The sequence below is a fragment of the Ambystoma mexicanum genome, chromosome 1p, assembly GCF_040938575.1.
Source record: "Ambystoma mexicanum isolate Mex_15411 chromosome 1p, UKY_AmexF1_1, whole genome shotgun sequence".
NCBI lineage: Eukaryota > Metazoa > Chordata > Amphibia > Caudata > Ambystomatidae > Ambystoma > Ambystoma mexicanum.
Window position 1 is genome coordinate 1,240,627,740 of NC_090921.1, and position 25,175 is coordinate 1,240,652,914.

The 25,175-nt window shown below is 43.8% G+C and overlaps 1 protein-coding gene across 1 annotated transcript in view; it reads right to left on the bottom strand.

Annotated features, from left to right (window-relative positions):
- The window catches only part of LOC138573323 (uncharacterized), a 256,635-nt gene that overhangs the window by 122,310 nt on the left and 109,150 nt on the right, over positions 1-25,175 (bottom strand). The window contains exon 4 of the mRNA XM_069649330.1: positions 23,237-23,347. Coding sequence (XP_069505431.1) covers positions 23,237-23,347 — 111 coding nt within the window. The remainder of the gene's footprint in view (positions 1-23,236; positions 23,348-25,175) is intronic.

Sequence of the window (25,175 nt, forward strand, 5' to 3'; positions counted from 1 at the left end):
TTGGTGTCTACTAGGGAGAACATAAAGGCTCAGTGGTATTAAGACATTCAAACTTTTGGAATGCCAAAGAATCTCTAGAAGAGAGTTTGGCCTAAACTGATAAACTTCATAAATAAATATTGTTGGAGGATACCTCTTGGGTTGCAACTTGGTTTGGAAGCCACTCAGGCGTTGAGACCGTAGATAACCAAAGTCTGGCATACCATTGCCATGAGTGAAATCATCCGTGCAGCGATCTGAGATTGTTTGTCAATTTACATCTGCATTTGGTTTAGATTGACAGCCCCATTGCTCTTACTAGAGCTATCTCACTGGAATGTTGGCATATAGTTTTTCTTGCCACCCTTTAAAAAGATCAGAATTACTTTTTAACAAAGTCACGAATCCGGAACCCTACAATCTTGGAGGACTACATTACACACCTTCTCCAGAAAAGTAGTTGAAATCACTGATTCTTACATAAACATTTTGATAGGAAATATTTGTGGCCTTATCGTAAAGCAACTTGTTGGGAGTTAGAACACTTTTATCTAAAGTAGAGGGTGCCGCGTGTTCCCTCACAAGCTAGAACACAGGCAAGGTGGTTCTGATTCTTAATCACCATGGAGTCGGATTACTGTATTAAAATGTTCATGTCCAGTAGATGTCATCTTCTGCTAATGGTTTATGCCTTAATGAAACCCATATCACGACACTCCAAAATGTATCCACATCCTTCCTTGCCGTTGTTGTATGCATCTGTTCCCATGCTCTGATTGATTTATCATGTTTTACTTTCGATCAATACTTTGTATTGGGTGTATATTTTCGCAGATTAGGCTATCACCTATTTTGCTTTGTTTCCACTTCAGGCAACAGGGATTTTTAATTGCATGGCACCATTTCGCAATCCATGTACTTGTATGACCATTGTGAGGTTGTGGGGTAAGTAAACAACCCATATAACATGCTTTTGGTGTGGCTTATTTGTAGCACATGTGAAGTAGCTGAGTGGGTTGCACAAATAGACTAGACATGGAAGCTCCAACAAAACCCAGGTTTTATTGAACAATACCAAATCATGAAGCACTCAGTCTTAACAAAATTATGCTCATAGCTCTTTATCTAGACAGTTCAGTTATGGGGCTCTCTGTTTCTCAGCTGCCTCTTCCTTTTGCAGGAAGGTGGGGGTTCCTGAAACCTTCCTCTTCACTCTTTCGTTGTGGGTTTAAAGGGGTTCAGAAACTCTTCTTCTTGTCCTCTTATTTTGGGATTCAAAGTGTTTCAGATGCTTCTTACATCCAATACTTGCATCTCAGAACACCTTACTCAGCAGGGACTTTAGTGATCTATGAGTAAACCTGGAGCTTCGCTGTTATTTTCAAGTATTGCCACATAACGCTTGGTTACCTAGCCTGCTCAGAGGCTTTGCCAGGGTTTGGTTGCATCCGTCTCCTAGCGTGTAGGCCTAAACCCTGATCGTTCCCTCTCTACAACTTGGCTGATCCAGACCCTCCAAAATGTTCCGCCACTTGCCACTGTGGCAGCAACTCCTTTCAGATTGTGGTATGACAGGCTTTCTTACATTTTTCTTGACTAGTCTTTAAGTGTAGTTGTGCCATTTCATAAATTAAATACAGTCTTTCTTGAGTGGTTCGCAGAATTTTCTGTAGCCTACTGCTGCTTCATTTTGGTCTTCCCACCCTTCCTTTAGATTGTCGAGGACATCTCACTGCTCCCCTCCTTGGACCAGTTTGAAGAGTGAAGACCAAGTGGATGCTTGCAGTCTTCCAGGGAGTGGAAAGGGACAATTACAGTAGCACATCTGGGCATTTGATGGAAGCAATTTTCAGACAGCATTTCTGTAAGGTCTGATTAAAGCACTTCACCAACCATCAGTCTGTGGTGATATGTGGATGTGCATACAGTCTGTGGTGATATGTGGATGTCCATACAGTCTGTGGTGATATGTGGATGTGCATAGAGATAAGTATCTAATATCTGTCTCTAAGATCTTATTCAGGTCTTCCAGGAGTTGGGACATGAACGGGCTTCCAGCTTAGTAAGGATTTCTCATGGGAACCCCAACCGATAATAATAGGGCACCGGATGTTTTAAAATAAGCTTATTGTTTTTCTACCTTATGGGGAAGCTTCTCAATGTCATGTTGGGTAATCAAGTATGACTAGGATGTACTAATTCCAGGATATGGAGGGAGACACAGATTCTGCACTCTCCACTCATGCTGATCTTTGGTGTACAAAGCCACCATCTACACAATCCATATATTTTCATCATAAATTGTTACGGAATTCCAGCGAATTTCGCATATTTGATAAGACAGGCCATATCTAAACAGTGTGTCTCCGTCTTTCTTGGTTTGTTGAACAACCACCCTGTCTCATACCGCTAGAGTTGGTGCAGTTTCCTTGTTATCCTGGTGTCGTGGATCTTTTATGTTTTCATTTCTGTGTTTTTGTACTTTGGCAGAACCAGCAAAACATATCACACAGAAAGCAAGGTAAGGTTTAAACACTCATGTATAAGAAATCAGGAAGTGTTGGGGATAAACTTATATTAGTTGGGGAGCATTTGTGGCAAGGTGACAAGGTGAAACTGGTCGTGTGCCACAGTTTCATCTTATGGTATGTAGTGTGTAGAATGGATGACATCCTCGAGATGGGCATGAATGAAGTGCATAAAATGATCAATATTTCAGTTATTGAAAGATATGTTCTTGCCTTAAAATGTGGTCCTAACAACATTTATGCCCTCATTATAAGTATGGTGGTCCGGAAAGGGTGCCGGTACGTTGCTACCGGCACCCTTTCCAGACTGCCATACTACAAATTGCCGGTAGGGGCCATGGATCCCTACCGGCATGGTTGTCACTGACGCACCAGCACCTTTAGCAACAGTGGCAGTGCTTCAGTGACCCCATTTCCATGAAGTCCTATAGGATGAGGCCCTAAGTCTCAAGTTTATAGTTTCTCAAAGATGTCCATAATTGCATTATAAAAACCTTATTTGTACTTTGCATGTGTCATATGTGACGAATCATGAGTATTCGTCCCTTCTTCCCAAAGGGGAGCCACCCCCTTTGAGGCTAGGGAGGTGATCCGATTCTGCAAGACCTTCCATAGGGGTATGGGCATGTGGTACCTCAATGGGAGTGCCCCCCCTTAGGGGACAATGACTACCGTTCCGATGAGGAAACCCCTAGGTGCAATACCATGTCCACCTATATGGGACTGCCAGCTATAAGACTAATCTGTCATCCTTATATTTGGCTTCAAGCAAAGTGGAAACAAACCAGCCATCCAAAGAAAAAGTAATTGTCTCTTTAAAAGAGACTAGTACATAACTGGGACGAGTAGCTCTTGGGAGAAGAGAGAGTATGTTACGCAGGGGAAGCACCTAATGTGATTACACCTTGGAGAGGAGGAGCAGAGCAAAGTCACGGAACCTGTCACTTTTAAATAGGCGAAGAATGCCAGATTGAGACGCTGGAGAGCCAAGGAATCCGGCAACAGGAGAACAGGTGCCCGAACAGGAACCAAGGTACTGTACCAGGTGGTGGCGTGACCACAGCTGGTTCGTGGTGGATGAAGGGACCAGCTAACGACGCAGAGACTGTCCAAGGAGGGAGTGCTACGAGCTCCTTGCTGCCTGCGTTCATAGACAGCAGAGCACTGCAGAGGAGCCGAGAACGAGACACTGATGAGACCAGACACAGAGAAGAGGAATCCAAAAACAGAAGACCCGAATGCGCCCCAAACCCCAGGAGGTTCCCCTGTGTAGGAAGAGGTACCCGGGAGAACAGGAAACATGGGAGACGCAGAGGTAACATATGGGAAAGAGAAACATTGCACAATTACAAGTATTAAAGTCACACATTAAAAGAGCAGAATTGGAGTTATATGAAATCAATACAATGCGTGATGAATAACACTGTATGGGAAACTTCTATAAAGTGGAAGCAACTACCCTGGGAGGAAGGGAGAGAATGCTAGGTACAGAGCCTTAAGGAGAGCAGAGTGACACCTGCAAATCAGTGTAACACATGTTGTGGAAAGAGACTATCAAGGGAACAGAATAAGAAAAGAGACAATCCAGTACCAAAAACCCAGGAGAGTGGAATCCATAGTTGGCATAAAGTCATACAAAACCCAGGTAATATTACCCTCAAGAATATGAACACTAAAACGAAAGACACAAGGGTGAGAAAATGTTCCAAAGAAAATGTTCATAAAGCTGCCATTAAAGCAAGTACAAAACCGACAAGTATAGTGGAAGAGCTGCAGAAGCTGATGAAGGAAGTCACAAGAGCCTATTAGGGAAGATTACTGAAAGAAGCACATATTCTAAACAGAGACATTTCAGTATCAATAACCCCATGATGTAAGATACCGATTATAAGAGAAAGCTGCTGGAAGGAAGGCTAGAAGAGAAACAACCAAGAGAAGACAAACATTCTTTTGGCCCCTTTTGAGTTATTCACGTTAGTGGTTGGGTCATGTAGAAATGGGTTTGGATGGAGGACAGTTACGTTTGGACTTCATGATGACAGATGAACACCTTTAGATGATTATGATAAGTAGGGTGATCCCGTTAGTATAGGTGGGCCTTTTTACTTATAATTTAATTAAAGAAAAGTTACATGTCCTTAATGTCTCCAGCACCTGCTTCCGACCCACCACATATGGTGTTTGAAGTGGGATACTAATATCCTGATAGAGGGGCAAACCCATGCAAAAGTGTAATGGCACCTACTGGACTATAAGGGATAAAATCATCGTTAGGAGAGAAGTCTGGTAGATCAGAGAATGAAAACCCACTGCTTTTAGTTCCCAATTTCCTAATGACTCTGAAGAGGAGGAAGAAGTAGGCACCATATACTCCAAAATGTCCTCCTCCTCAACACCTCCAAATGGTGATATGAAGATCACCAGAGCCCGGTGGATCAACGTTTTCAGGAACACTTTGACCAACTAAGAGCAGGTCCCATTCACCGGATAGTACCCCATGGGTTAATCCAACCTTACCATAAAAGGGAAGATCTAGGTGCCTTTTTTATACATTTTGAGAGAATAGCCACCCAATTTAATTGGGATGATGGATTAAAGGTATGTTGCCTGGCCCCATCGTTGAATGGAGAGGTACAAGCATCAAACCAAAATACAAATCCTCAGGGGACAACTTCTTTTAACGAGATTAAAAGGGCCCTGTTAGAAGGGCTAGGACAGATGGAACCTTTTTACTGGATAATATTTCTGGAGATCCAACTGCTACCGAATCAAAGCCCCATCAAATTAGCAGGCTGAGTACACAATACTCGTACTCAGTGGCTGGGAGGGAATACCCTGTCAGAAGGTTTGGAAAAACTAGGTTTAGAACAGTTAACTAGGGTTATGGGCAAGTGGGACCTCAATGGGAGTAACTCCCCCTTAGGGGACAAGGACTCCCTTCCGATGAGGAAACCCCTAGGTCCAATACTATGCCCACTTATATGGGACTGCCAGCTATGAAGACTTACCTGTCATCCTTATGCTTCAAGCAAAGTGGGACAAACCAGCTATACAAAGAAACAGGAAATGTCTCTTTCAAATGAGACTTGTCCATAATTGGGACAAGTAGCTCTTGGGTGAAGAAAGACCATGTTATGCAGGGGAGTCCTCCTGACATGAATAGGGCTTGGAGAGGCAGAGCAGACCAAAGTCTAAGAGCCCACCACTTTTGGACAGGCAAAGAATGCCAGATTGAGACGCTGGAGAGCCAAGGAATTGGGCAACAGAAGAACTGTTGCCCAAATGGGAAGCAATGTTCGGTACCAGGTGGTGGCATGACCACAGCTGCATGTGGTGGATGAAGGGACCATCTAACAATGCAGAGACCACCTGAGAAGGGTCTTAAAATCGTAGCACAAATGGCTGTGACTACAAAATATCACGGCAAAAATGCTGTGGTGTTGCTGCCACAATCATGTAAAAGATGCAGGGGACACCCCCGCAACCCCTGCTCCACTTAAATGGTATAATGGAGTACACCTTTACCGGGTCAAACCACAGCATTTTTGCCGTGATTCTTTTTACAGGTGACATTTTTTCCGTGATTTTATTACGCTATACCCTGAGAGGGGAGTGCTATTAGCTCCATGCTACCCACGTCAGTAGACGCCCTCCCGCTGCAGAGGAGCCACAAACAAAACGCGGACATAACCCTTTCTCTTTGCTTTCAAGTGCCGTTATCATCATAGAACCCGAATGAAGCCAACATGCCACTTTCTTAAGATAATACAATGCACAGAGAAAGCAGGCATAAAGCCTTTTGGGATATTCTCCTTTATACAATCAGGCTTTGCATTTTCTCTGAGTGCGCTATCTCTTTTAAAAGGACAGAACTAGCCCTGACGATGGCCCTGTGCTCTGAAATGCATCGGCTTTGGTTTCTGCCACCTCAGTTATGAGAATGTCAGTTGCACCAATAACGGATCCTTATAGATACACCGATTTTATTTCATTTCCAAATGTGTATATTAGCACTGAGTTTGTGTACTATGCAATAGTGCATGCTACATTATGGTATCCCCTGTTCAGGGAAGATATCAGAAAGAAGCACATATTCTAAACACAGACATTTGAGTATTAATGACGCCAGGATATAATATACGGATTGAAAGAGAAAGCCGCTGGAAGGAAGGCAAGAAGAAATGCTGTGGTGTTGCCACCACAATCATGTAAAAGATGCGGGGGAAACCCCGGCTGCCCTTAAATGGTATAATGGAGTACACCTTTACCGGGTCAAACCACAGTATTTTTGCAGTGATTTTTTTTACAGGTGACATTTTTGCCACGATTTTATTACCCTATATCCTGAGAAGGGAGTGCTATTAGCTCCATGCTACCCACGTCCGTAGACGGCATCCCGCTGCAGAGAAGCCACAAACAAAACGCGGACAAAACCCTTTCTCTTTGCTTTCGAGTGCCGTTATCATCATAGAACCCGAGTGAAGCCAACATGCCACTTTCTTAAGCTAATACAATGCACGGAGAAAGCAGGCATAAAGCCTTTTGGGATATTCTCCTTTATACAATCAGGCTTTGCATTTTCTCTGAGTGCCCTATCTCTTTTAAAAGGACAGAAATGCATCGGCTTTGGTTTCTGCCACCTCAGTTATAAGAATGTCAGTTGCACCAATAACGGATCCTTATAGATACACCGATTTTGTTTCATTTCCAAATGTGTATATTAGCACTGAGTTTGTGTACTATGCAATAGTGTATGCTACATTATGGTGTCCCCTGTTCAGGGAAGATATCAGAAAGAAGCACATATTCTAAACAGGGACATTTCAGTATTTATGACGCCAGGATATAAGATACGGATTGAAAGAGAAAGCCGCTGGAAGGAAGGCAAGAAGAGAAACGACCAAGAGAAGAGAGACATTCTTGTGGCTCCATTTGAGTTATTCACATAAGTGGTAGGGTCGGGTAGAATTAGGCTTGGGGCGGAGGACAGTTACTTTTGGACTTCTTGTGACAGACAAGTGCCTTATGTTGATTTAGATAGGTCGGGTGATCTCTTTAGTAATAGGGAAAGATAGGGCGTTTTGTCTATAATTTTATTAAAGAAAAGTAACGTCCTTAGTGTATCAGAATTCTTCTTCCAACCTGCCACATAGGATACACATCTGAACAATTGCTACACTAAACTGTTCAAATTAGTAACCTTGAGATAACATACAGCGTCCTTTAGTAAGTCACTAATTGTGATCGACATCACCTTTGCTGAATCATCTTCTCTATCAAATGTGTCTAAGTTCGGTGAAGTGTGAGAATCATTATCATATAGTTCATTATTTCCTCCCATGCACACAAGCTAGGTTGTTTCTTGAACATTTACACTGTGGACTGCATCAATTCTTCACATGCAAACATACTATGAGTTGCACAGTCTGGGGCACATGGCAATTCATTGAGCACTGCAGATATTGCTCCATCCTTCATGCACAATCCTTTTCCAATGGGAGCCGGAATTGTTGACCGTGATTGGTCATCCTGGTTCCAGATAATAACCTGTTAGTTGAATCTCTTCATTGCAGGCACAATAGTGCTTCTTGTAGGTCGAAACCTCTGCCGGCTCATCTGTTTCTCAGAAAACATAGTCTAGCATAAATCTGAAGCATATTTATAGTGATTCTGCACTGATAGACTTAGAAAATGAATGCTTCCTGTTCATCCAATACCTGTTCAGGATTTTCCTCTTGTGTTCCTAGTGAAGTAAGTGCCAAAAGAGTTCCTTCGGTCACTATAGTGAAAGCTTTCCAGTATGAAATATTATCTTTTCCTGACAAAGTACCTGTGCAATCAGATCCAGACAAGGTAGGAAATGTAAGTAATGCAGAACCCTTCAAGGAGCCCAGTTATAGAAACATCTCTGGCATTGAAATAATGTGTCTGGAAGTGGACCCACAGTAAGACCCAGCAAGGAGTTTTGCCAACCTTATTTTAGCAAGAAAGAAAACATCTCTGTCCTGTGCAAATATACACCGTTTTGTAGCTCCTCTGTTCACGGAACTGATGGCATGAATAACTATTTTCGAATGAGAGACTTTTGTGTACTGCTAGGACAGTGCAAAGCATAATATGAGGTGGGCACTTTTGCAAAGTATTAATCATTGGTGCTAATGTGTGAAAGTAGCTTCTTCATAGGGAGCTTGGGGACCATGCCAATTGCAGTGGTGCATGGTGTAAATCACACTAACATAACGTTAGCAATGTTTGTACTAGCCATGATTTTGGCCTTGCCCTGCTCTTGGTGGAGTGTTGTTTGAATGTGTCGAACAGTGGGGTTCAGCACTTCTCTTGAATTATATGGTGCATGCTTTGGCCAGATCTTTGCACGTATGAATGCCTTCTGACATATTCAAAGCGTGTACGTCTGCCATGCCATCAACAATTGCAAAATGTAAGATCCTTTCATTTGAAGTAATGGTCATTGCGGTCGTTTTTGGAGCTGTTTGTTTGCTTTTTCTGCTGTTACTGTGCATTTGTGGGATCACCTTCAAGATTTCCATAATTGGTGGGGTGTAAATAATTGGCACAAATATGCAAGAGCGGCCACGCTTACAGAGGGAGCCTGAGCCATCCACTGGGAGTTCTGGGGGGTTTAACTATTGCCTTAAATTGGTGCATTAGTAAGCACACATTCTGTGAAAGATTCTGTAAAAATCCAGACAGTTTGGAATTTTTTTGTTAGGGTAACTCATGGAAATATGCAATAGATGCAAGTCACCAATAGTGCACAGGATAATTTTCCCAAAATACTTTCAGGATGCCTTTCCTGACTATATATGCCAGTAGAAAAACATTTACTCGCTGGCTTATGTCAGCGAGGACATCTGAAGTCAAGGTGGAATGGCTGAGACCTAAAGTAAGTTACTGTAGCACACATTCTAAGGAGTGTGCTAAGAGCTACAGTATAAAGTATGTCTGTTTTCTAGTGGCAGGAAATGTCATACCAGTTATTTGGCTGTATTTCAGCATACAATATATGCCCATTCAGTATTGCAAGTCTGACCAATCTTATTTTATGTATTTATTTTGGTCTGGATTGCAATATGTTAGGTAATGTTTGTATGCAGTACCCTTTGGGACCACTACACACAACTATGACCACAGGTGTAAGCAAAACCACCCTTTGGTATACGTCTGTACTACAGTATTTGGTAGAGGAGCTGAGCAGCCAGGTTTATCTCAAGAGGGAATGTGAGCTGTAATGATGTTACACAGAGGTCTACAATCACAGGTGTTCAAATCAGTTATAAAACATTCATAAGAAGGAGGCAATATAATCACAGACAAATATACTTCAGGAAAAAGATGCAGCTGGTGACCTCTGTTCCTGGAAGTTCCTGCAGATCTCGATGTTCCTGGGCCTCAGTCGTGGGGACAAGAGGGAGGACGTCGGGGCACTACATCACTGCACTGGGACTGGTCAAAAAGCTGGCAACTGGCAAATCTTCAATTCCAGTAGCTGTAGTCAAGCACACAAGAGGGTGTCCCTCTCCATGGTTATTCGGTTTCCTGCAGCACTCTGAGGAAAATACAACCAGCTCCGAGAATGGTATCCAGGTGGCTTAGTGTCAAGTGATTGGTCCCACCAACACAAAGGGAGAAGTCGTCCTTACAGGGCTTCTCTGTTGAGATGAATTTAGCGTTTCTGACTTGCACCGGGCAAACTAAAGGTCCAGGAGTTGCAGCCGTCCTCTTCAAGCTCGTCTTTGGTTCTTTCGTTCCAGTGGTTGACTCTGCCTTCCAAGCCAAGAGACTCGCCTTTTATTCAGTTCTCTCCCATTCATTCCAACCTAGCTGTCACTCGCCCAGCAGGGTGGCTGTCCTTGCCGGACAGTTAGCCAGCCAATCACCACAGAGTGCATTTGGGTCTCCTAGGAGACTAGGCACAGGGAGTTTCGGGCACCTCCCTCACTTCCTGCCCACCCCAGACACTTGGGCACCAAAGGCGGTCTTCATTCCTGAAGCCCGCCAAAGGCGAATGAACAAAGGAACCAAACCTGGTTTGGCGAGCAGAGCAAAACTCTAGAAGGACCTTTCCACAAAGAAATGGCTAAAAAAGAAGACCAGGACGTGTTTTTACAGAGGGGGCTCAGACGCCATCATGAAAAACATGGCTCCTGCAATTTAATGCTACCGGTGTTCGCAGTTGGGAAAAATCATGGTAGTTCGTTGTAAAACCACTGCCACCAGCCATTTTGAGAGGAAAGGGTAGCATTTGACTGCTCCATGAGTATCTAGACACAGGGGATACTAAATAACTCCTCCAGAACTCTATTGTAAGATATGGTGTGCTGGGTCTAGGAATTTAAAAAGACTAGTAAAGTTAATTTCACTTTACTTACTCTGGGAAACAGTAGTTTATCCCAGATAAGGTATTTAAACTTGGGAACGCCTGAAAAGGTTTCCCTGTGCCACTGCACTGTGGGTGCTGTGTGACACAAATGAAAAGATGATGCCTATGGAGTTGTCTAAAACTCCATAACCAAAGAAAACACAAGAGTAAAACACATTTCAAAACAGATGAGATAGTGGGAAAAAGGGTCACTCTCTCTCCAGGTAAAAAAATCAAGTCCTGAAAATCCAGCAAAGTTGCTGGGGGTCTCTAATGTGAAGGGAACTAGCACATTTTTGAGAATTCTCCCTAACACCTTAGTATGCCTTTTATTCAACATACAGCATACAGTGTATTCACACGTTTCAATGCAGAATAGTATATTCCCGGTTTCACAGTAACACATTTTGACACAATTCCTGAGAATCAAGGTGTGAATGCAAACCTTACCCCTGAGAAGATGTCCTTGTTGGTGCCCACCTCAGAAAGACGTGGATGGGTGACATCAACAGCTTCCTTAAAATTGGTGCTCTGCTTAAGCTCATATCCCCCACTTGTTCACATCAGACTGTTCGAGCCTTCAGGGGTACTTAGCACTATGCTGTGGCCTAAGTATACTGTAATGCCTTCCCTGCAGAGTTTGAATCAATGACCACAAGTTGATCCTGGCACTTCAAACAGAAAAAAAAGAAATGTGCATGATAGAAAATATCTGCTAGTATGACAAAGATCCAGGTTGCACTTAGAACTGAGCAAGAAATTCCAAGGTCCATCATTATTGTGGCGTTAAGCCCCCGTTCCAAGGGCTGGAATGGGGGTAATGGCCCGGCAGCCCAAGTTATCGGCCCAAGCAAAACAAGGACCATTAATGAGGGATCTGGGCCGTTACCACCATTCCAGCACTTGGAACAGGGCTTAAGGCCATTAGCACCCCAGGCTACCAAAGCGATAACCCGGGGTGCTAAAAAAAAGGATTTTCCTTCGTTGAACAAAAGAAAAGCCTTTACAAAGATGGCCACCATGGAAGGGGATGCCGGGGCTCTGTGTGGAGCCCCTCTTCCTTTTCCATTGCAGCCTGCGGGAGGCAAGGGGAAGGAGCTGATGGGCTCTTGGCAGATGATAAGGTAAGGTGGGAGTTGGGGAGATATATAAAAAAAGGGACGGAGGGCGGGGGAGCCAGCCGTAAATGGAACGCAGGTTTTAACCTGTGTTTCCAGCCCGCGTTCCTAGCCACCTGATTGGATGGCACCCCCCACCAGGGTACTAATGCACGTTACAGCCTGGGGGCAGTATTTCATAAGGAATTATCTGTTAGCAGCACCATTTCTAATGGATGCCAACACGTTCTACAAAAAGAAGGCGATGCCACTCACACAGTTCAATCTTGGGGTCTGATGTGCCTGTTACAGAAAGAAAAATACCTAAAATGATCAAAGAGAATGTCCCAAAAAAGCCCCAAAAAAGTTAGTGCTTCCAAAGAACAACAAAGTCCTCTTTACCACTGAGGGTAAGTTGCTGTTCTGTACATTGGTTCTCTTTCTAGTTTCCCTCCTTATTGTAAACTATTGCATTTTCCAAAGGCATCTCATTCTACCCATTCGTGAAGGTGGCAATCATTTTCCATTGGCATAGGAAAGGTTCCATATGTGTGTGCAGAACTGTAAATGTGTCCTTCCCATTTGTGAGGGTGGTGGTCATTTTCTTTTGGCCTTGGAATAGTTTATATGGAGTATGTCACTGTGTGTTGTGTTCTTTGCATTTGCCACAGTCTGATTTGTTTTTGAATCTGAAGGGTCTGATACTGTATGAGGGCACACTGTTGTACCTTCTTATGTTCTTCACGTTGTAAGATCCCATGAGATTAAGATGCTGTATGTTTATTTTCTTTGGAGCCAATCCCTCGGCTACTTCCGCTGAAAATCGTCTTGGAGCAGGTATTGAAACTCATGACACCATGGAGTGAGGGAAAGGTCAGGGGCCAACAATGTTGGCAAAGGAGTGTTGCAGTACAGGAAATGCACAATACGCCAATGAATGTAACCACTGTTATGGCGGAAAGGAACAGGCGTCAGAACATTTATACAATCTTGGTGAAGGAGCTAAGGTTCAGGAAGTGCACACGTACTCTTTGGGTGCAGAAGGATTTTCAAGTGCCAAAAAAAGAGACCAGGAGCTGCAGGGCTGTCTCTGCCCTTTTCACACCTCATTACATATGCCGTTTTCTGAGCTATGCAGCCAGAAGTGGCATTTGCCCTTTCTAAGGAAAAATGTGTGCTTGTTACGAAAAAACTGTCCAAAAGGGGCATGGGGTGCTGGCTGCACAGCTCAAGCTATGGGGAGATGTAGAAGGAACACTGTGGGAGCCTTTTGATGTACTCTGTATTGTAGATGAAGGACCCCATGAAGGAGAGCCCATGACGTCTACCCAAGTCATCCATGACTCCCACCCCAGCACCCTGAAATGATAGTGCCAGCACTCATCAGGGCGCCTTCTCGTCCATGCCTTTAGCAGTCATCCAAGTACTCCATCCTCTCCTTAATATCCCACCCACCAGGCATGACTCCTCCATGACATCTCTCCCCTTGAAGGAATCGCCCATCCCAGCTTCCTCAAATCCACTGCTCGCCTCTCTACTGGACTTCAGCACTCAGCAACAGCACTCAGCAACACATTATGCCAGAGAATGAGCAGGTGATTGTGACAATCTATAAACACTGCCTGGGTGAGATTGACAACATTCTGTTGAAATATTTGATTACTTCTGAAAAGCATAATAAATGAAACTTGAGTGACCCTGAGGACTGGGTGCGTCTACCTGTTCCATGCTATTGAGTTTCTACAGATAAAAGTCATTCACTACTAACACCCAATAAACCTCAGATTGGGTTTGGCTCTCCTCTTTTATTCCCCCTTAACACTCCACTAAAACTGGTGGCTTGGCCTTCTCTATCCTAGCTCCCACCATCTGGAACGCTCTTCCTCTGCACATCCGCTGCACAGAGGGTTACCTTTCCTTCAAGAAAGTCCTCAAATCCTTGCTCACTGTCGCATTGTCGGGAAACCCGTCCCTACCCTTCCAATTCCCAATCTGAGTATATGAACATTCACGACCAGGAGGGGTCGGCCATTTTTTCAGCGGCCCTGACCTCGCAGCACCTGGCAGTGCTGATCGTTATAGCGACGGACCGGACCTCACACACTATCAAACACCAATCATGACCTTGGTTCCCACATGCACGACCAGCTGGAAACACAGGCTTTCATCTCGTTTTCACACTAGAAAATTTCACAGGATTGATTAGTCACTGCACCTGCCACGTATGGGGAACACAGGCAAATTGCATTCAAAGTGGTTGAGATAGAACAACAGCATGACATTGTCATGGGAGGTATTGTGTGCCATAGCCATGTCTCGTGCCAGATACCAAGTTTCTCATTACTCTAGGAAGGCAATTGAGAGCGTGCCTGGAATCTAAATGGAAGGACTTGAGAGATGGGTGGGTTTCGCGTCTGGATCAACTATAGGGTTGGCCGCTTATCATAAAGGTAATAATTGTGAAGATTTAGTATGTACACTATATCTGGAAAGATTCGCCATGGTCGCCACTTGAGGTAGGCTGTACGTTTAGTCTGTGCTCCTCTAGTTGCAATTTGTGAAGCATAGACTGTCACTGTTGTAATCTCAACAGGATCCCAGGCCCTTCCTCCCACTCAATACCAGCACCCCTCCCCCCACTGCACTACCCTGCGTGCCCTTCTTGGTGGTGCCACATTACACCTTTGAGAGTCACCTGTACCAGCACGTAGCCTGGGTTCTCCTCCTCAGCTCCCTTTAGCACATCCCTCCCAGGCCCTCCTCCATGACTTGTCCACTCCTCTGTCCCCGTTCCATCCCCTTCCCCTGAACTCCTCCTCAATGCACGAGCACGGCCGAATGCTGCAAGGCCTAGTAGGACCACAACTGTATATTATTGTTTTGACATTGTTTTTATTTCCCCTGTTCACTTCCCATTTAGCCTTGTGGCACTTTGAAACACAATTCTGTTGTATAAAGTGCCTTATAAATGCTCAATAAAATAAACATCTACCTTGCCCCCCTGGCACACTTCATCTCTGCCTTCTCTCCTCACTACCAGTGTTATGCAGATGACATGCAGCTCTCCTTCAAGCTTCCCTCCACTGCCTCCTCTTCTTCCTCGCACATTCCTGACTGTATGACTGCTATTCAGGAATGGTACGCAGCTAACTATCTCTGCCTTAATGCTAGTAAGGCTGAGATCCTTCTTTGGGATCCCAGCTCCCCCCTTCCCTCCTTCCCTCTGGCCTCCCCCCATGGGTCTCCGCCCCTCACTCTCTTGTGAGGCAAAAACCTTGGCGTCATCTTCCACTCCTCTCTCTCCTTCTCTCCTCACATCACAGACCTTGCCAAGAAGGCTGGACCTCCTCAGAGGCATCCTCCCTTTCGTCACCTTCCCAATGAAGCTTAATGTCTCCAGAGCTCTGGTGCTCTCTAGGCTGGACTACTGAAACAGCCTCTTCCTCAATCTGCCTTTATCCTCCCTTCACCCCCCTTTTCAATTAATCCAGATTAGGACTGCAGGATTTATCCTTGGCCTCATGCCCAGGGACCACATCTCTCCAGCCCTAAAGCCACTCACTCCCAGTTCCTGCGAGGATCAAGCTCAAGACCCTCTGCATCATCCACAAGGCCTTCGGGGGCCTGGGGCCCACTTACATCCAACTCTCTCTCCCTAAATACCTCCTGCTAGAACCTGCTAGAAGCATTCAGTTTTCTATCTCCAACTCTCTGCAGATCAGTCACTTTTCCAAACAGAGAGTGGGTGGTAGATCTCTCTCTACTGCAGGAGCCTAGCTCTGGCCTGGCCTCCCTGCCCCTCTCAGACTTGAGCCGGATCTCCTTAAGTTCTGGAAGTGCCTCAAGGCCCTCCTTTTCTCTTCTTCTTTCCCTCACCCCTCCCCTGCTAATGTGCTGTCTGTTGCATTGACTGGCTACCAGGTTCCTTCTTAGTCCAACAGGGCACCAGGCCCTTCTCGCCCAGTCTACCCTCACTCTCACACAACGATTTGATAGGTTATTTATAACACGCTTGATACCCAGAGGTTTCTAAGCGCGGACCCGGGATCGAACCTGTGTTGCTCTGTGTCGTCTTGCTATGAAGGTGAGCACGTTGCACCTAAGCTATCCTCCCGAGATCATGCATGTGGATTCACTCTCTGCACTCCCTGCATTCCCTGGCACTTGGCCACCTGCCTCCCTTTAGCACTTGCCTAGTCCCTACCTCCGCCTCCCCAGCCCTTGCATGCTCTCCACTCTGCCCTGCATTTCCCTTCCCACCCTAGCATTATCACATTCCGCTCCGACCGGCACTCTCTTTTCTTCCCCTCCCCTAGCCCCCCCCCCCCCGCCTCATTTTGTCTTGTGGTGCCTTGAAACATCATTTGCTGTATAGGCTTTTTATAAATACCAACTAAAAAATAAAAATAAAACTTCTGATTTTATCTTTTTGTCAGCCTAAATGCTCGATTTTGCAAGGTCATTACAAATCGAAATGTCGCCTAAAAGTGATCACTCTAATAGAATTCTATAAAACCAAAGTCATTCCCTGTGTGACATACGGCCTGGAGAGATCAGTAAGCAATAACTGGGTTTGGCTAGACTCATTGGAGGGTACTTTAAATCTGCCTCCCTCTCTGCCAATGGCAATGCTATGGATAGAGCTGGGGCTGCGATCCCTGAGGCACACCATAACATGGAATAAACTAAGCGTGTATCTAAAGCTGACACAAAATGAGGAAGGGGACGTGTATTCAGCCTTGGCCAATGTGCTCTCCAAAGGCCGTGGTCGAGCCCGCGTGGAATTCGCCCTTAGTTGTGAGGAGCTTCTCGCAGAACTAAACCTCTCCCTAAAATCGAGCCAACAATAAATAGGGGGTTCATTACAAGGAAAGCCAAGGCGTTCGACATTACACAAAACAGGGAGCACTAGCCTACTGTTTGGCGGTCACCCGTGGCTTATATCCTAACATGTCCATCCTTTTCTGCCAGGTTTTGACTTTTAAGATGCAGCCCTAACATCTTACAAACTCTCGAAATCATTGGCATGTGATTCAAGCGAGATATTACGCAACCCACCTGTAGACTGAGAAGGGTGATTACCCTAGAAACGCACGGGCAGCGTGTTCTCCATTGCAACGCACTGAACGCCCAACGCTTATTTTTCTTCGGAAAAAGAGTTTATTCGGGTGAAAGGGTGCTGTCCAATATGCTATGGCTCCGACTAATGAATGGAAGGCAACTTTCCTGAATCATACAATTACAAAAATGTATGTGGTGGGGTAAAGGGTTACATCTTGGGGGGAAACGGTTGGGGTGAGGTTTTAGCTGGGGGAAACAGGAGGTTAGGAGGCTCCCCCCCCAAAAAAACGAAAAACTAAATGTGTTATGTTTTGTTGTTATATCATTTTCGTTATATGTGCATTCGTTATAAAATGATTCTGGATAAAGACATGTAACCGTCGCTTTTCTAAAAGAAACATTCCTGTAGCTAGAAGAGGATTTTAAAGCTGATCAGCTGGTTGAAAAGGTGGACAGATGTGTGTCATCCTAGTAGGAATGACAGGACGTGTCACCTTACCAGACATAGTCGCCTAAGTAAAAGAAGGGAATGACTTGGCGGGAGTTTTCTGTGTTCCCAATGTGCAGATATACGCATGCTTCTGATTCTGCCCTGGGAAAGCATTCTAGGGCCGTGTGCTTCATTAGGGCGCATATCATTATTTAATTCTGTTGTGTGTGTTTGAAATGACTGGTAAGGAATGGAATGCAAAATGAGATTGTATTGTACAACGGTGCTAAATATATTGTGACGTTTGTGCAAGGTTTCTACTTTTTAAAACCACATCACAACAATAACAAGAAAGCACTTATTTAAGGTGTAATTGCACATTTCCGTTACAATTCAGGGTGCAGTTGGTAACTTGGCCTTGTGGAAAGGCACTGCTGATGTCATCTTCTGTGTCATGATATGGTTGGTGGGTGTAGTGGTAAGAGGATGTTCGTGAGAGGGAGTTGGGAGGGGGGGGTGATGGAGACACTGGAACAGGGCTGCCAGCACTGTGGGCGATGGTGGAACAGTCATTCCTTTCATTGTGGTGCCCAATAGCTCCGAATGAAGCACTGATGGCCCTGTTTAATGGCAGTCATTATTTATCAAGGATGTAGTCCTGCATTTCCTGCAATGTGTACAGCTGCTGCAACACGAAGGCAGGGATCTGTGCACGTTCTGCTAGTGTTGCTTGTATGTGTATTATCTGCATCCTGGAGCCTGAAGCGTTTTTGCCAAGTCTGTGGCTGTGTACCACATGCGTTCTAGTTTGGCTTGTTGCACAGTCATTTCGTTGGAAAGTGACTAGAAGAGAAGTACACTTGTTGGCATTTTTTGCACATAATGTTGATGAGAATGAACGGGACACATTACATCCCCTGGAACTTCATACATGGTCTCTCCAAGAGCATCACTGCTCTTTGATGAGATGTAATGGTGGTTTTTGGTTACTTGGCTAAAGGTCATGGTGGTATATCTTTTACCACTTTCATCTGTACAAATGCTGAAGGCACTTGGGGGCAGTGATCGTGGGCCTTCCTCGTCTGGGCAAGCGCAGCGGGATGTCACACCACACATTGATTGTTGGTGTAAAAGGGTGATGGGTGTCGAACATGCCACTAATTATAATCTTTTGTAGATCACTGCCTGAGATGCTGGATTGTGAGATGTTTGATCATATCCTTTGTATCATAGATTTGTAAGAAAGAAGTATATTATTGGCATTTTGGCAGTCTGCGCCGTCCATCAGCTTCAGTTTGCATGAGCGGGGTCTATTGCGAATATGGCTGTTGCGGCCTGCGCAAACGGCTATTAGGCTGGTGTGCCGATAATATTGTCCTGAGGAATTGCGGTCTTTGGCTTAGAACCGCCTTATATAGCCAATTAAAATGGTTACAGGTAGATTACACAGTTGGAACTAAAGATATCTGTAGGCCATTTTGTGGCTGCCTGTGTGTTAGCTTCCCTTTTGTTGATTTCCATTATAATTAATGCATAGTCTGTAACAGTTTCATGTCTTTTGGTTTTTATGGCTTTTGTAAACCAGGGTGAGCTACTTCAACATTTTGCTGCTTTCCATTGCGGTCTGCAGCTGCTAACCACTCTTCCACATTGCAGCTTCCTAGAAGATTGAAGCTGGCACACCTTATTAGGTCTGGGTGCTCCTGCAGGCTTTCAGAGTGTGAGGCACAGTTTAGTAAGTTGACCGTTTCCCATCCATAGTGTTTTGGGGCTTTTTGTTGTGTTGCGAGTAGCGTCGCTGCATGATTGCAGCGTCGCTCAGATTGGTAGTAAGGGCACCCATTCTCTGAGAGGGTGCAGCGGTGCACAGGAGTTGTTTCTTTCTCTGAGCATTGTCACTACCTGATGGCGGAGTTGCCAAGTGAAGCTCCATAGTGTGCCCGTTATTCTATAAGGCTGAGGCCTACTTTGCTTACCATCCTTTGCTGAACCTGAGAGCATCAGCAGAGCGCATTAATGGCGGCACCAAACCTGCAGCGCTATGACGTTGGTTTCAATCTGTAAATTACAGCAGTTCATGGAGCACGCATTTTGGCAATGCACCATAACGAGGGGTGGACCGATGTGCACTAATATAGCCATATAGAAAGATCGAGGCTCTTTACCACTGGGGGCCATAACTTCGGGAAAGGTCATTATACCAAGTGATAACTAACCCTCCACAGGTCTATTTGGCTATTCACACAAAGGGGTAGAAGCAAAACATGTTTTGGAGTTTTGGTGCTGAAGTCAAAAAATATTACTTTAATAATGCAAAAGTAAATCAGCAAACTCAGTCCATTAAATATGGTTTCATTTTGTAGTATTTCTTCATGAGTTAAGCATTTCAATTGCAAACTTAGTACAAATGGAGAGGATTTATCATAAAAATGCATTAGGGGTTGTGTAAAACTAAATAGTTTCTCTGTAATAAAAGTGAAATCATTTCCCACGATTGGCTTTCTCTTTGGTATGTTAAAAAGGATGTTGCAGTGAAATAACAGGGCCTCCTAGAGAGGAAGTGTCTTGCTAAAAGACAATTTGCCTGCACATTTCAGTCATGTTTCCCTGTCTACTTTTTAAGTCACAATGTTCAGAATGCAGCTAATACCAGTAGTTATTGAATGCACTCTGAACCTTTCGATTGGGAAGAGGTCAATAACGATCTCCATGTGCTTCTAGTATTTATGAAGTGCACTCTAATCAAACACTGTCTGAGACAGAGTTGCCAGTAACCTTTATAAATTATGCCATAAAATCTGAGCCCCTCTAAAGATTATAGAAACATTCCTCTTTACAAGGAAGATTCCTAGCCCTAGGAGGTCTCCACGTTTGCTCCTATCTTTACAAAGGGTACACGCAGCGATCAGAAATGTTATCGGCCAATCTCAATAAGTGGTGAATCATTGAAATTCTTGGAAAGATTTTACTTAATAAACTACAGGGGGTGGATGATACTAACAATTTATTGTCAGATACTCCGTCTGGATTTTGTGCATCCGTGGCCTCTACCACGCAATGTCTCAATCTCTCTTTGATAACTGATAAGTACTTTCCAATTAAGAAGGGTTCTTTGTATCTTGGGTTTATGGATCTCTCATCACCTTGACAGGCGAAGGTTATGGTCGGTTTTATTTCATATTTTGAGGGAGACAGATCTTCTTAGAATGAAATCCCAATTATATTCATACACTACAGTCTTTGATTGTTGTGGGGGCGCTTGCCAACAAACTCAATCATTTACTATTTCTTGTGGCATTCAACAGGGATGTGACATGGGCCCACTCCTTTTAAATTTGTATTTAAATTGATTTGAAGCAAATCTTTTGGATAGAGGTCTCATACTCACTCTTTCTGTGGCCGGCTGCTACATTTGTTAGTTTGCGTAGACAATACTACATTGATGGGCAGAACACTAATAGATTAGAAAAGTTGATTACTTCGTACACCAATTTTAGGATCAAGATGGATTGACTATCAATTCTGCAAAGTCCCATGTTATGGTCTGCAAAGTCCTCTGTCTGATTATCTGGCCTGTGATTTAGTGATGCTAATAACTGCACCGTTCAGGATACGAGATTAACGGCCCAGATGAGCCATGTAAACTCTAGTATTTTGAGATTTTTTTCTCAAATTGGGGATTTAGCTTTTATTCCAGCCATTAAGGTTTTTGAAGCTACATTTTTGTGGGGTGAATCTATTCAGCTGACCTATGGGTGTACGATTCAATTCAGACACTGGCTAAATCAGAGATTCATTTTTTAAGATCACTTTTCAGTGTTGGACCCTCAATGCCTGAAGAGCTATTATCCTGTCTTCACTTCCAACGCCAATAGTTTCGGCTTACAGGCGATGTTACTGCCCCACCTAATAGCAAAAACTAAAAAGGAAAAAGTTAGAGAAAATACGAGGGGATACCAGTCTTGTATACACCAGCAACTCCAACTGTTTTGCCCCTCACACATTGATTAAATAGGCATTTTCCAGGCACTTCCGTAATTTGCCCAGGAACTAACACCATTTGCCAGCTGTTGCCTTTATGGCCAGGACGATTCATTACAATAACAGTGCCTGGAAAATTCCCAATGCAAGTTTACACAAACTGTTGGTTTTGGCAAAGCAAGATATTTGCTTCACTGTATATGTATGTTCCCCTCAATTCTCTATATTTAATTTGTATCAGCTCGGCCCTGGTTGTTTCTTGTTTCAGTATGGCATTATAATATAATATACCTGTGGAATCTCTTGAGCATACCTCTGTGGTTTAAGGGGTGCGTAGGTTATTTCTAAGCAGCCTTTGAAAGGCAATGCCGCAATTTAACTTGTAAACCTGTTACAAGGGTAATCAAAATGTCTTAACCAAGTGTGCCTTCAGCTATTTAACATACATGTGTGTCTTTGCATCTGCTGGTTGCACTACATTCCTACGTAAACAAGCATTGATAATGCCAACAGTTTTAGCTCTCATTGAGTCATTAGATAGGAATTTGCCAGGCAGAGCCATGATTTGACCAGGAAATACCACCATTTGCCAGCTGTCTCCTTCTTATGGACACTTGGTACCATTATGGCACTGACTGGAAAATGGCTAGCCCAAGCATACACAAAGGCCAAAACTGTTGGCTTTGGCAATGGTTGATATTTTGTCCATTGCATGTGTATTTTATCTTCCATTTTCTATTTAATTTGCACCCTCTAGGCATTGTTTGTTGCTTGCTTCAGTAACTTTTCTGTGTACTCTGCCTTGTCGCTTTGTCGAAGAGAAGAGCCCTTTGTTACATTTCTAAATAAATAAATACATGAATAATCATAGTTACACAACATTTAATGAAAGAATGCAGTTAATCGAAATGGGAATTGTTTACACTGTGGTTATCCTGAAAACCTATCGTGGCTGTTTCTTCCAAGGACCGGTGAAGGAGACCTCATTGCCTAAGCTGTTCTCTAAATGGTCGAAATAGTAAAGGGACTCGACCAACAGGTTCGTAATCAAGTTGACCAAAGAAGGGTTGAGTCAAACGAGGGAACGTCTACGAAGAAAGACATCCCCAAATAAAGAGTAATGCAACAAAACATTTTTGTTCACACATTTGCACATCAGTAACTGTTCCAATTCCAAGCAGGAGCCAGACACAAAAACAATATTTTTCATTGCAAACTGTTCCAAAATATATGACAGTTGCTTCATGTCGAGTAAAACGGAGAGGGAGCACATATCACAAATAGTAACTGACCGAACTCACTGCTAACCAGTACATTTTCAAAATGTATTTGTAAAACTGAATGTTGGTAATTCCATAGCAAGACATTTTACATATTTTATGTGCATTGTATCCTTTGTAAATTGTGCAATTTATTGTATGACACGTTGGCCCGCTATTCTAGAGCAATGAAAACGTGCTCGTTTTTAGACAATGGGACAGTTTGTTACAGGGACACCCTGAAACGCGGAAGCTCATCCTGCCCGTGAAGGCAATCTGGCGCCCTCTGCTGGTGAGTTTACAGGCAGCCATAGTCATTTTTTTTCCTCACAAATAAGGGCCAATAGTTCATAAATATGTATATGGTTAATCATGACTTATACGTCAAATGCAATTGAGAATGTGTTCTTCAACTCATTCATTTAATTCATGAAAACTACAATATCAAAACAAGAAGCATAAACGTTTCTTAATTGAACGAAATTAGAATGGGGGTGTAATAATAAAATAAAATGGCTTACCTGGAATGAGGCAATGAGTCCTGTTTAAATACGTGAGTAGGGTATCAAAAGTCATGTTTGGCTGCGAAGCAAATGGTGAACAATCGCATGGTTTATCGCCATCTTGAGATGCTACAAAGGTGAGGGAAAAGAGCAGCAGGAATGTCGGTTAGAAAATGGAGGTTAGGTCAGGACCTCGCGAGAGAGAACGGATTAGTGGTTAAGGACATATGCTAGGTCTGGCTCTCTTTGGTTTGTACTATGCCTCCTTATAGCATGCACCACTACCTGTGAAGGGCTCTGAATGTTATATATGTTCCCCTCTGAAAAGAAGACCAATAACTTGCAATGATGTGTTAGAATATATCCACAAACAGATGCACAGCAGTAGTTTTGTTAACCAGCACTCCACTAACCGGAAAACACTATTTTTGCTGACACCGCCCATTTCCACTAATCGTATAGTTCTGGTTAAGGAAGTGTTCTGCCATGATGTTTTGATACTGGGCCACATCACCACTGTAGTAGTTAGTATCCGAGTGTCCAGGATGGTCTGATAACCTGGTGTATCACACCCCTATCATGTGTTTCCAGGCAGTAGCCTTGGAGGGAAGGAAAAAGGGGAGGGAGTGGAGGAAAGGAAAAACCGAGGAACACAAAAATAGAAAACGGAAATACATAAACTAGTAGGTAACATAATGGTAGTGTTTTTTAAAAATGTTGGGGTGCTGCTATAAACTTGGAACATGAGCGAATTGTGTAGAAAGTTAAGAGTACGTTTACAGGTGCATGTACATAAGTTCGAATTTACTTGAGGTCAGGCTTAATATAGAGAATATTTCAAATTGGTGTGCATGGATGCATGTCGGATTTAGCATGTCCTCCAGCAACCTCTTGAAGCATGTTTGCTTTCATTGCCCTAGATCATGTACAATTTCCCCCACAAAGCAAACTCCAGAAGAGTAATGAAGGGACTGCGACGCCTATTGGTCAAGGGGGAGAAGCAGAGTCAGCAATAGACTGCGCGGTGAGATGGGCCAGTTGTCTGTCCTGAAGGCAGTGAGACTGCGGCACTCCTTTTGGGTGGAATGTTGTAAGGTTGCAGGCACGCCTTTGGCACCATGGTGGTCAGGCCTCTAAGCCTTCCAATGTATAAGGATGTCACTGTGAGCCTGGGTAAGTTGGAACCTTGCACAAGGAAGTGGAGAGCAAAGCCCTTCTACTTACTCTGCTATGCCCCGACTTCCATGAGCAGCTAGGTTTCATAGACAGGAAAAGCTCGGAGGAACTATGTGCACTCTTAAATGGGGCTCCTCTGAGAGCAAAGACCCGGACTAGCCTTCCTGAAAGTTCTTGAGTCCTGTTGGGTTGGTTACTCCAATAGGTAGGAATGACCCCTCTTCCGGAAGCTAATATGCATAACACAGCTTTGTCTACACTTTTTGACCACGGCTGCAGTTACCTTGTTCTGTTAAAAGAGGGCAGCATCTGGATCTTTTTCAGAAAAGGGGAGCAGGTTCTGCCTACCAGCTTAATTTGTAGTTTAGCTTTGGGCGTTATGGTCCTGTTCAACAACTGAGTGCTGCTCAAAGGTATCTTTAATTTATTTGGATGTTTTGCGGAATGCTACCTGTTACATCTTGCTTACTTTAATGTACTTGTTGGCTTTGTACAGAGCAACACGACATTCATGTGAAACAACTTGAGATAACATAACATAAGAGGATATAACACAAAATAACTAGCTAATCTAACACAAAACAACATTATGTCCAAAAAAAGAAACTGGAGAGGGAAAATAAATAAATGAATACAGTGGCTAATGTGTGTGGATGTTTGCCAGGGCTCACAGTGACGTCATTTCACCAAAATGCCAGGTGTAGTGCAAGTGACATCACACAACCCTTGACCTCTGATGACATCACAGGGAGTGATGTAATTAACCCCATGCCAAAGTGAC